The sequence below is a fragment of the Phocoena sinus genome, chromosome 18 (assembly GCF_008692025.1).
Source record: "Phocoena sinus isolate mPhoSin1 chromosome 18, mPhoSin1.pri, whole genome shotgun sequence".
Classification (NCBI taxonomy): Eukaryota; Metazoa; Chordata; class Mammalia; order Artiodactyla; family Phocoenidae; genus Phocoena; species Phocoena sinus.
Window position 1 is genome coordinate 51,067,253 of NC_045780.1, and position 12,492 is coordinate 51,079,744.

Here is a 12,492-nt window from a genome sequence, read left to right on the forward strand (position 1 = left end):
ATTTGTGAGTTTTCAAGCTAAGACGTCATTGCAGAAAATGTTCTGTGCCTTAAGTCTGAATATCGCTAATGTATACTATGATAACTTGGCAGTCAATATGTGAAAATACACACACACACACACACACACACACACACACACACACACACTTGTACAACATCATTAATTACAGACTTTGATTAGAGAGGATCAGAGCACTTATTTTGGTTTGAAACTATCTTTTTAATTATAGAGCCTGCTTCTTATCTAAGTTGGCTGCAGAAGTCTGAAAGACCTACAAGGGTTAAAAATTGAAGCTTATGATTCTAGCAAGAATGACAAACTCCTCTGAGGAAAAAAAAATGTGGATATCTAAGACAGGACCTTTAGAAACTCCCAAGGTTGTATATTAGGCACTTGCAATTTTGGGCATTCCTTTTCATTAGAAAAGTAAGTTCACAGGGTATTACTACACAGCAAATTTCTGACGGGGACTGAGGCCTTATAAACTTTCTCCTCCACGGCCTAGTACAAGAGGGAAGCATATTATAGACTGAATGAATAAGTGAAAAAGAAAATTAAAATGTTCTAACCAGGGCTTCACCTCCTAGGCCAGGGTGAGATACTAAAACCTGTTCAGGTATGTGTAATCATTTAGGAATCCTAAAGGCTAAACTCTCACTATGAATCAGTAATGAGTGTAGACTGAATGGATTAATTGAGAATAGATTCTGAAATAAATCTGTTTAAGTAAGTAAAAGCAAAGACTAGGAATTATAGAAGTAAAATAGACGTTCCTTTGCAAGAAACGAGAGACCTGGGGTCAATCAGTACATCCTGGTTATTAAACATTCATTTGAATGATATAAGATATTTCACATTATGACATGATTTTCAAAACCAATCTACCACCTACTTTTTCAGGAAAAAAATAGAAACATTCACCAAATTCAGTCAAAACATTTAGATAAATTATAAAACAGAGTGAGCAGGGCAGTGAACTGGTGAAAAATAATTACTTTACAAAAATGTAAAGGCACTTTAAAATGTTTCAAAGTGGTTTCCTCAAACATATTAATATTTGATCCTTTTAAAACTCTGTAATAACGGCTGTACAACAATGTGGATGTACTTGATGCCACTGAACTATACACATAAACATGATTAGAATGATAAATTTTTTGTTACCTAATTTACTACAATTAAAGAAAAACCTTTGTGATATAAGTGAGATAAAAATTATTATTCCCATTTTACATATGTGTTTGTCTAGGGTCAATCAAGTTGGCAGAGCTAAGGTTTGAACCTCTTTACCTTTTCCATACCGCATATTCATTAGTAGTCCTACTTCTACTTCTCATTACCCAGCAGTGAAAACTAGTTTTGCTTTTATTGGGGCATGGTGGTGGGTTGTGCAATGGGGCAGTTGAGGGGAAAATGTATGCTTTGTATTACTGCAACATCCTGGGTAAACTGGTGAGAGAGAGGAAGCAAAGAAGAGCAGAGAAGAGTATAAGGAAGGGAGAGAAAAAAAACAAAACCCCCAAAACAGCCTAGCTTCAATGTTTTTTCTTAAAAAAAATTAGTTTCTACAAAGCCAAAATATATGAAAAAAGAAACAATGTGGAGAGTTTAAACATGTGCTCATTATCCAATATCAAAATATAACATTACTTCAGATCCCAGGGCTGATGCTGTCAGTTCGCTGACAATACTGGCCAGTAATCCACAAGTGTTGGAGACCAGGTGGGAGGAGAAGAGCTCGTTTTCTCTCCTCAGGCTGTTCCTGACTGGGAGCACGACAATAACCAGCATTTTCTCCAGAACTTCACGGAAGCTTGTCATCCCTGAGATATTCTCTTCATTCTATGATACATGAAAATAAAACGTTCTAAGATATTGCTTTATTTTCCTTCACATGAGTACTCAATTGCAAAATCTTGTCTTTCTAGATGACACCTTTAAAATTCAGACTTGAGTCTATGTCTATGTATCTATCCAGTTGTATGTGGAGTCACTATATCTACTTTTCCCATAGAAGTTCTTTGTTAAGTTATCAGTCCCTGGGCATCATAAAAGTACCACACATTTACAAGGTATCTGTGTTTTTATTAACCTAGGGTCATTTTCACCTACCTTCTTATTTAACTTTTCAGTAAGAATCATATATGACAGAAAAAAACTCCTCCTATTTAAAAAGCTATTTCTATAGGACAAAATTCCAAACTGAGATAATTATTTCTGGTATGAAATAATTTAATGATTTCTGATTTAAAGACAAAGCAACTGAGAAATAGTCTATACAAATCTGTTTTCTAATAAAATTCTTTCTGTACATGCATGTAACAAAAATATGGAGTTGTTCAATAAATACTTCTGTGCAGCTTTACAATTCCTATTGTACTTGATTTCAGAAGTGAAGATAAGAAATTCCAACCTCTACCAATGAAAAACTTTCAAAATAAGGAATTACAGAGTCGCATTAAAGACCAGTGGGAAAATACTTTTTTTTCCAGAAAAAAAAGGGGAAAAGATGAATAATTTAATTGATATCCAGCATGAACACTCTTTATCTCTTTTACCATCCTCAATATCTTTTAGCTCACTGTGAACAGAGAACAAGATGCATTCAGTTTCATCAGAGGGCCAGTCGTGACCAATGACCCTTTCAGCTGTCCTGTGGACTAGGGAATCAAACAATTTGAGATCTAGTTCCAGTTTTTTCATAGTGCCTCAACCTCATCTGTAAATTCCAGCTTTTTCACAGTGCCTCAACCTCATCTGTAAAATCGGGGAACCATTTGCTATGAGTACGTTATCAAAAAACACTTTGTTGCCCCTGAGCAAGCAAGTTTTTCCATAATACTTACATTCCATATTGTATTACAAGATATCGCAGGTTCAACAGATTTCATAAAGTCATAAAAATCTCGAGGTGGAAAACGGTCTTAAATCACTCTCCCCGAGACAAACCAAATATATAAATGAGTGTACTTTCAATCCATTAGAAAAAATTAAGTAACTTTTCAGTTAAAATCATCATGAGCATTATTATGAATCACTCTCAACAATGTGTACAATTTCTCATATTTTCTTAATGTCCAATCTTAGGCTGAAAATACAAAGTTACTTAGAGATAATCTTCAATTTTTAAGTTATTTCTATTATCTTTGAATAAAATTTCCATAACATTTAGGTCAGTATCCTATGTAATTCGTCTTCCTGGCTTTAAAATAATCAATTCTTGATTCTGTTAAAATTACAATTCTTCTATCCTTTACATCACTTTCATTCTCCAAAAACTTTACTTTTTGGAACATCTCATAAAATTAGCTTTGGATGAAACTTAATCCCCAAGTGTACTCTATAATCAGTAATCTAGAAGGGCTTTCTTTGGGGGGTGGGGCATAGGGGGGTGTGTGGAGTGCATTTATCCAGTTACGTCCACTTAAGTTTCTAACTAGTAATTAAAAGATTAATACGAGAAGCTTCCCATAAAATCTTAAACATGAAATCAAGAGTGCCAATATGTTTTAGTTAAAAGGCCAAAAAAAAAATATATATATATATATTAGCACATTACTGCCACTAAAATTTTAGCAAAAGGAACTCTTATTCACTAGTGGTGGGGAATGCAAGCTGACATTAGCTTTCTGGAGGGCATTTTGGCAATTTTAGCGAAGTCTTAAAGTGTTCTCCTTTGACTTAAGAATTTTCCACTCCTGAAGATTTATTCTGGAAAAATCACTTTGTATACACATAAAAATATAGTCAATGATATTTTCAGCTGCATTGTTTAAAATACTGAAATATTGGGAAAATCTAAAAATATATATAGAGAAAGGATTGGTTGACTATATTATGCTACATCCAAATGGTAGAATTCTATATTATCCACTAAAAAGAGGGTAGAAGAATATATAATAACCAGCATATATCTTCACAGAATATTAATACAGACATGCAAATATGCAATTATTAATTTTAATAATTACCAAATGTTAGCAGTTCTCAAAAAAATTTTTTTTTAATATTTTGAACTTTTACTATATTTTTAAGGAAAACACTGCAACACTAAAGGGAATTTAAAAAGAAAAACAGATTATCCATAGCTTTATCACCTAAATATTATTTTTACTTCCAGTATTCTTTCAAAATATGCAGGTATTTGCATACATATTTTACATAGTTTGTCATCATAGTGTGTGTATATATATATATATATATATATATATATACACTTTGGTTTCTGACTTTTTATTTTAAAAACTTAAAAACATCTGCTTTGATATTAAATGTAAATGTAGTTATTTTTCATGGCTGATAGAACCATATTCTATCAAGTTGATATATCCAAATTCAACTATTTCACTTAAACAAGGTTAGTAGGTTGCCTCACAGTCTCACCAGTACAGGAGCTTTATAAGAGAAAGAATTTATTTCTCCTAATTTTTTACAAATATATTGATACCTTGATAGAACTTTCACCCACATTTAATTACTAGTAAGGCTGAAAATTTTCCCATGCTGCCTTACTCTCTAAATTCCCTCTTATATTTACTTTTATTATGTCTACTGGGATACTATAAAGGTATTATATTAACTGCAAATTTTCTTCCCATTCTGCTATTGTCCTGTTTTTTGTTTCTGTATGTCACTGAAATTTTTCTCATAATTTTTCTGTTTCTTCAGTCAACAGAAAATTGCTACTGTACACTAATTGGGATAACTGTTCTATTTTCTACTCTTTTTTTCTTTTGCTTTAATTTTAACGATTACTTCTCATCAAACGTGTTAGTAATTATATATGGTTTTCATGTATATTTAATTTTTCTTGACAATGCTTTCTAATAAACCAGAAGCACTTATTAAACAATGTTTCCTATGACTACTGTTTTATAATACTTATCTTAACATACCAAAATGTTATAGAAAAAGATGTTTTTAAAATTATTTATTTCCCTAAAATTCTATCTTGGCAATCTAAAATACTATATTAGAATATAAAAGTTTGCTTATAGTATCTGCAATTTTTTAAATTGTTCAGCAAAAAACAAACATACAGGAATTTATCTCATAACTCTATCAAGTTCTTTATGGGTTAGGGATCATTTAAAATGAAAAACTAGAGAAAAAAGATTGCTCATTTACAGGTAAACAGAGAAATTTTTTTTTCTTAATTTTAACTCTTCTCGTAAAACTCATAATTATTTGGTAAATATACACACTGATACAGAAGAATAAGCACCAAGCTAGGTTTGTCTCCATTTACAGTTTTATTGCTTCAACATAAAAGATATTTCAGAAAAAGACCGACCTGGCTGAGTTTTTCCATGTGTGCTACCAGAAGGGGAAAACGGTGAACCAGTGTTGAGTCATTCTCTGTGCTAACTTGTTTAACAATTGATCGTAGCAGTACTTCTCCATCATATGCAATAGGGAAGATAGAAGTCAGCTTAACAGAAGTGTGACACAGAGCTGACATCACAGCTGCAAGGAGCCGGCTACTTGATGTCTTGAAGTTTGCCTCTTGAATATCCTTTTAAAAACAAAAATATACACCCCACTAAAGAAATACTGCATCAATATAATCCAAGTTTTTTGATATATAAAAGATAAACAACCTTTTAGTGATCTTTCCTATTTCATTCCTGATAATGGTATTTTGTGTTTTTTCCTTCTCTCTTATCTCTCAATCAGACTTCCTAGGAGTTTTAAAATTTTTGTTTTATTTTCAAAGGACCAACTTTTGACTTTGCTAATATTCTCTATTTTCTATTTCATTGATTTTGACTCGATTATTTTGATCCTTTCCTTATTACTTTCTTCTTACATTGGGTTTGATTTGCTCTTCTTCTGGCTTCTTAAGGTAGAAATTTAGATCACTGATTTTAAACTTTTCTTCTTTGCTAGCAGTATAAGCATTAAAAAAAATTTTTTTTTCTCTACGCAACACATTGGCTACTTCTCATAAATTCCGATATATTTTTATCTTCAGTGTGAAAAACTTCTAATTTCCTTTGGAATTCTTCTTTGATTCACTGGTTACTCAGAAGTGTTGTCTATTTTCCAAATATTTGGTGTTTTCCTTGATATATTTTGCATTTAATTTTTAATTTACTTCTATTGTGGTCTGAAAACACTTTCTTTAAGATTTTAATCTTGTGAAATTTACTAAGACTTATTTTATGACCTGGCATGTAATATACCTTTGTGAACATAATATGTATACTTGAAACAAAAACGTATACTCAACTTGCACATTCTATTCCATAAATGTCAGTTAGGCCAAAGTGGTGGATAGTGTTGTTCAAATCTTCTGTATTCCAACTGATATTTTTTGTCTAGTTGTTCTATTAATTACTGAAAGAGTTCTACGTTCTATTAATTACTGATAGTCACCAACTATCAATGTGAATTTGTCTACTTCTCCCTTTAGTTCTGCCAGTATTTTGCTCAGGGTTTTGGAAACTGATTTGGGACATACACATTCATGAGGGTTGCACTTTCCTCATGAGCAAATGAATGATGTTAGCATGCAAATTCATTTGCAGCTCTCTCTCCTGACTGTTTTGGAGATATGGGAGTGGCAGGGGCTACCATGAACTGTCCTTGCTCTCACTTACAGATTCAAAGAACAACCCAGCAGCTATACAATGTGCCTGCCAATTTTATAATTAAGAAATGATAAAGCAAACAGAAAAACAGTTTTTTTAACTTTAATTATTTAAATCACATATACCAAACTGATTTCTTAATTTACCTTTTATACAAGTTAAAAAGATCGAGGTAACTGAAATATATTTTCTTGAAAAGTATTAAGTAGCATAACATATTTTCTTTCTTTTTTTTTTTTTTTAACATATTTTCAACTGACATTTTACAAACTGAAATTACCTGATCCAAACAATTCAGTAGATCACAAAGGCAAGCCCACTGTAAGGCAGGAGTCGGGTAGAAAGAATGAAAACAGGCAGTAAAGGTATTATGACACTCCTGAAGGACAGCTTCTAGGAGACTCAAGGGTTGACTGAGATATCCTTGGGGATCATTATCCAACTTCACCATGCAGTGATCAACTCCTTCTGACAAAATTTTTCTTAGCAAAGTTCTGGTTTTCCCAATACATTCTGCTAATTTGCTAGTTTCTTCTACAACAGCTTTTCCTGCAGCTTTAAGAGAACAAAGCAGATTGCTAATTAAATAGAATAATAAATATGTATGAAAACATTCAATACAATTCAAGTAATTTCCTATATGGCTAAAAATCATAAGTATTAATAACCTAGAAATGAAACAATATAGAGATTATGTGTGGTCCAAAATTATTTCTTTTTAAATAGGACTCTTAAATGGGGAAAAAAACAAAAAAAACCCTGCACAGGTTTCAGCATTTAAGTCCAAATCAGTCATTCAAAATATTTATATCTGACAGAATCTGTTTATAACAACAACTTATTAGAGTATTTAACTTTAGTCTAACATGACTTTTTGTTATCATAATGACATGTAATCTATTATATTCTTTATAAGTAAATATATAAGCATCACAGCAAGCCAAGTTTCTCCCCTCAATTCAGAAGCGAGCAGGATAAATAAAGGCAGCTGGGGAGCTTAAAGTTTTGGTAATCCCTATATAAACCTTCTCAATGTCTCAAAACATTTTCTCCTCAAAAGTCATTTAAAAAATGTATCATACCTGACACTGGGTAAATTTCACAGGTATAGACACGCAATAACCTCAGACAACAGGTACCCACAAAGCGTAGTCTTTCTAAATCTAGAAGTGTGGCTGTAAACTGGAATCCTTTTAATCCTCTTAGTTCTTCAACTCCTAAGACTAAGGTGGTCCAGCTCCAGTGAAGAATACTCAACAATGACTCAAAACATTCCTAATCCAGAATATGAAAAAATAGATAACAATTAGTTTAAATGGTACCATACGTTGAATCAAATGGAAAGATGACATTCAACTTGAAAAGTTTACCTTGAAGTTTGTACTGAGTTTTGGTAGCCCAAATAATAGACATTCTATTAGTTCATTCATTACATTACCATTAGGAATATCTTTGACAATAAAAGGTGAAGTAGTTAGGCATCTATAAAAACAACATTCTTCAATATTTACCTATTTAAAAATACATTTTTAAGTTAAAGAAGTTAAAAAACTTTTTAAGTTTTAAGTTGCTACCAACCTATCTAGTTTATCATATAAATAAAGAAAAACACTTATAAACATGTTTACTTGAAAGAAAAATTAAACTCTATATTGTCAATGTAGTATTATGTATATAAACTAAAAGTATTTTAAGCATTTTAATAATCTTTGAATATAATAAAGTATTCCAGTATTAGATATCAGTGACAATATCAAATAAGTTATTTTTTGTCTACATATTAAATTTTACAATACAAACTACAGCCAAATCTTGATAAACAAGTTAACAGAAGTTTAAAATTGACTAGAAAATACAAAAACACACTTATTTGGATCTTTAAAAATTCTAGAATATGAGTTTAGGGTGGTGAGCATCCCTTGCTATTCTAGTTGGCCTGTGGGTTTTATCATGCTTATGATGACAGATACTTGATGAATCTCAAAGTAAAGCACTTATTCCCTCATCTCCACCAAATATCAGTCCTCTGGTATGGCAAAACCAAGAATAAAGGTTTGTACTTTAACACTGTAAAGAAATGATTGAGTAAGTTTCTTATACAAAGATTACAATTACCTAATGACCACAAAATCACTTAGACATAAATATAAAAGAATTACTAGACACAGATAAAAGAGATCACTGAAAAAGACATAACAGAGGCAAAGATACTTATTTGGATCAAAATACACCAAACTGATCTTAATACTAAAAGGATGCCAAGGTACCAAGGAGCCAAATCTCTTAAGAGCCTCTTATTCAAAGCACACCCTCTGTTGGAAGATGAATTTGACATGATATATCAAAATTTAAATGAGCCCACCTCCAGTAGAAATATTCACAGAAGTACGCAAGTATCAAAGACACATATGTACAGATATGGATATACAGTCGGTCCTCTGTATTCACAGGTTTTGCATCTGCAGATTCAACCAACCAGGGATCGAAAATATTCAGAAAAGAAAAAGTTCCAGAAAGTTCCAAAAAGCAAAACTTGAATCACTGCCAGCTATTTACATAGCACTTACATTGTATTAGGTATTATATGTAAGCTGGAGATGATTTAAAGTACACAGGAGGATGAGTGTAGGTTATATGCAAGCACTGTGCTATTTTATATAATGGACTTGAGCATCCAGGAATTTTGGTATCTGTGGGGGGGGTACTGGAACCAATTCCCCCTCAAATACCAAGGGACAACTGTAATAGTGAAAAATGAGAAACAAACAGTCCTCTGGTAGGAATAGAACTGGATAAATTAGAGTACACCATTCTACGGAATACTAAGCAAACATTAAAAAAATTCAGATAGAGCCAAATGTATTAACATGGAATATATCCGTAGCGTATTTGATGAAATTTTTATCATTAATCCAGAGAAAACCATAATTCGAAAAGATATATGTACCCCAATGTTCACAGCAGCCCTAGTGCTGCTATTACAGATGAACGGATAAATAAGGAATGTAATACAATGGAATTGAATGGAGTATTACTCAGCCATAAAAAAGAATGAAATAATGCCATTTGCAGCAACATGGATGGACCTAGAGATTACATACTAACTGAAGTAAGTCAGACAGAGAAAGACAAATATCATGATATTGCTTATATGTGGAATCTAAAAAAAAAAATGATACAAATGAACTTATATACAAAACAGAAACAGACCCATAGACATAGAAAGCAAACTTATGGTTACCAAAAGGGAAAAGGGGAGAGGGATAAATTAGGAGTTTGGGATTAGCATATACACACTACTATACATAAAATAGATAACCAACAAAGACCTACTGTGTAGCACAGGGAATATACTCAATATTTTGTAATAACCTATAAGGGAAAAGAATCTTAAAAAAAATATATATATATATATATATATATATATAAAACTGAATCACTGCTCTACATCTGAAACTAACACAGCATTGTAAATCAACTACAATTGAATAAAAAAATAAATAAAAGAAAAATCATGTCATTTGTGAAGTGTTTTACTACCACTTTTAAAAAAAAAGAAATTTTTAAAAAGTAATAGGCAGAACTTTAAGTATGATCAAAAACAAACAAGAAGACTCTACAGCATACAGTAAACAGAGACTAATAAATTTGTTTATGTACAAAAAATAGTCTGGAAGAATATACATCCGAATGGAAACAGCAGTTATATATGGTGATAAAAGGGTGATGGGAAAAGAACTCCAATATAATTTTAGTATAGTTTTAACCCTATTCCCACCAGGGACGTGTATTAATTTTGTGGTTTAAAAAAAAAGAAACTAAGAAAAAAAGGGAAAAAAAGCCTTCTCCCTATGCATTTTACTAACATGACAGACTACCAGCTACATTAATAAATCATATTCATATAGGGCCTTACAAATTAAATAGAATTTTTATATCCCTGAACTCAGAAATTCATAATGATGCTATGATATAGTTGAGATAACCTTCCTAAGAGTCCTCAACTAACAAATGAAAGAGCAAGAACTCAGACTTCCTGAGCTGAAACACCATGGTGTTTCAATTACATCTTATTGGCTTTCCATTCTACACTGGTAACCCCAATGGCATCATGTCTTGAAATGTACGAAGGGGATGGTCAGGTAATTCAACAAAGTCCTTTGTTAGATATATGACCCTTCTACTTAATTCTTTAGCATTAAAGTAACATTCTTGGTTAATATCACTCAACTTTTCCTTCACTTTCTAACTCCTTCAGCATATGTGTTCATACATAATTTATAAGAAAATTCACCATGTATTTCAGAAATAGCAAGGTATGTTAAAATCAGTCAACATCTCTATTTTCCATTATTTAATGTGACTATTCTTTGGCCTGGGATGTCAAAGCTAATATAAACAAATCTGAATTATAAAGCTATGCTAAGATAAACTCTTAGAAAAGTGGCTAAATGCTAAACATCAAAACAAAACTCAGCACTGGACAGAAAAGCTGAAATTTTAAAAAATGGCTTACCACTGAGACAGTTCTTGCAAAAGATCTCTTTAAAATATGTACAGGTTCACTGGTTTGCTGTTTGCCTTTTGAAGCACTGCCGTCACTGGTTGGAAGTCTGAAGGTAGCATACACACATAAATTTATGTTGGAAAGTCCACCGACATTTTTATTCTCAAATATACATTTTTGCAATGGCAAAACAAATTAAACAGTTAAGCATTTTTGTTAGGAAAAATCCCAATATGGGGCTTTTTACAAACATTTTCCAATGCTAAGCAAAATTTTTAGCACGTAAGTACCTCATCTTCTAAATCTCACCTTTGTAAGACTGGATAGTAGAAACTCTCTTCTCTTACTAGACAACGTTATGTAACTTATGTTCTCTAGTAATGTTACTATTAAATGTTACCATTAAAGAGTTACTCAACCACTGTACCCACGAGTAGTCCAAGCAACTTGCTATGTTCATAATGCTACATATTACAAATACTGACTATAGCAGATTGCATAAAAACAAACAAAAATGTCCTCTTGGAAAAAGTGAGGTTATACCACCTAGATTCTTAAAGTTATTAGTATAAAAGATATAGAAGACAGAGAATCACTGTTCTAAAGGTACTGCCTTTGATTTTTACTATTTAAAGTAAGAATGCCAGTTTTTACTGAGGGTTTATATCTATTTAAATTCTTTAATCTAAAAATTATTGCAGTAGGGCTTCCCTGGTGGCGCAGTGGTTGGGAGTCCGCCTGCCAATGCAGGGGACACAGGTTCGTGCCCCAGTCCGGGAAGATCCCACATGCCGCGGAGCGGCTGGGCCCGTGAGCCATGGCCGCTGAGCCTGCGCGTCCAGAGCCTGTGCTCCGCAGCGGGAGAGGCCACAGCAGTGGGAGGAACGCATACGGCAAAAAAAATAATAAAATTTAAAAAAATAAAAATTATTGCAGTAATCACCTAGATATAGATGGGCACACACATAGGCATTGTTCCCATATATGTCTCAATTACCATGAAGTAATTAAAATTCTTAATGTTAAAATATAATAGTATTATCATATGAGCAAGCTGTTGTTTGATATTTTAATTAAAGGTGGAAATTTTTCAGCAGCAAGGGATTTTCCAATTCATTCCATCACAAGATGAACAAGAAATATAAAACTATAGAACGAATCAACCAGGCCTACATGTAAAATCCCCACCTGACACTCAGATTTCATTTCTCTAAGACAAATTTTATTACTTTAAAGTTTAAAACATTCTGAAATTGGTAAGAAAATCAATAGGTTTAAAAAATAAGTTATTAAAATACTGTTATAGGCATAATACAGATAATCTGAGTCATTAGAGATATTTTATTAAAATTAACTTGAGGTAAAGAAATGTTTAAAAATATACAAAAC

The 12,492-nt window shown here is 32.2% G+C and overlaps 1 protein-coding gene across 1 annotated transcript in view; it reads right to left on the bottom strand.

Annotated features, from left to right (window-relative positions):
* The window catches only part of MYCBP2 (MYC binding protein 2), a 279,990-nt gene that overhangs the window by 125,187 nt on the left and 142,311 nt on the right, over positions 1 to 12,492 (bottom strand). Inside the window, 5 exon segments of the mRNA XM_032611171.1 lie at positions 1,654 to 1,845; positions 5,297 to 5,518; positions 6,877 to 7,151; positions 7,679 to 7,871; positions 11,113 to 11,209. Of these exon segments, the coding sequence (XP_032467062.1) occupies positions 1,654 to 1,845; positions 5,297 to 5,518; positions 6,877 to 7,151; positions 7,679 to 7,871; positions 11,113 to 11,209 (979 nt within the window).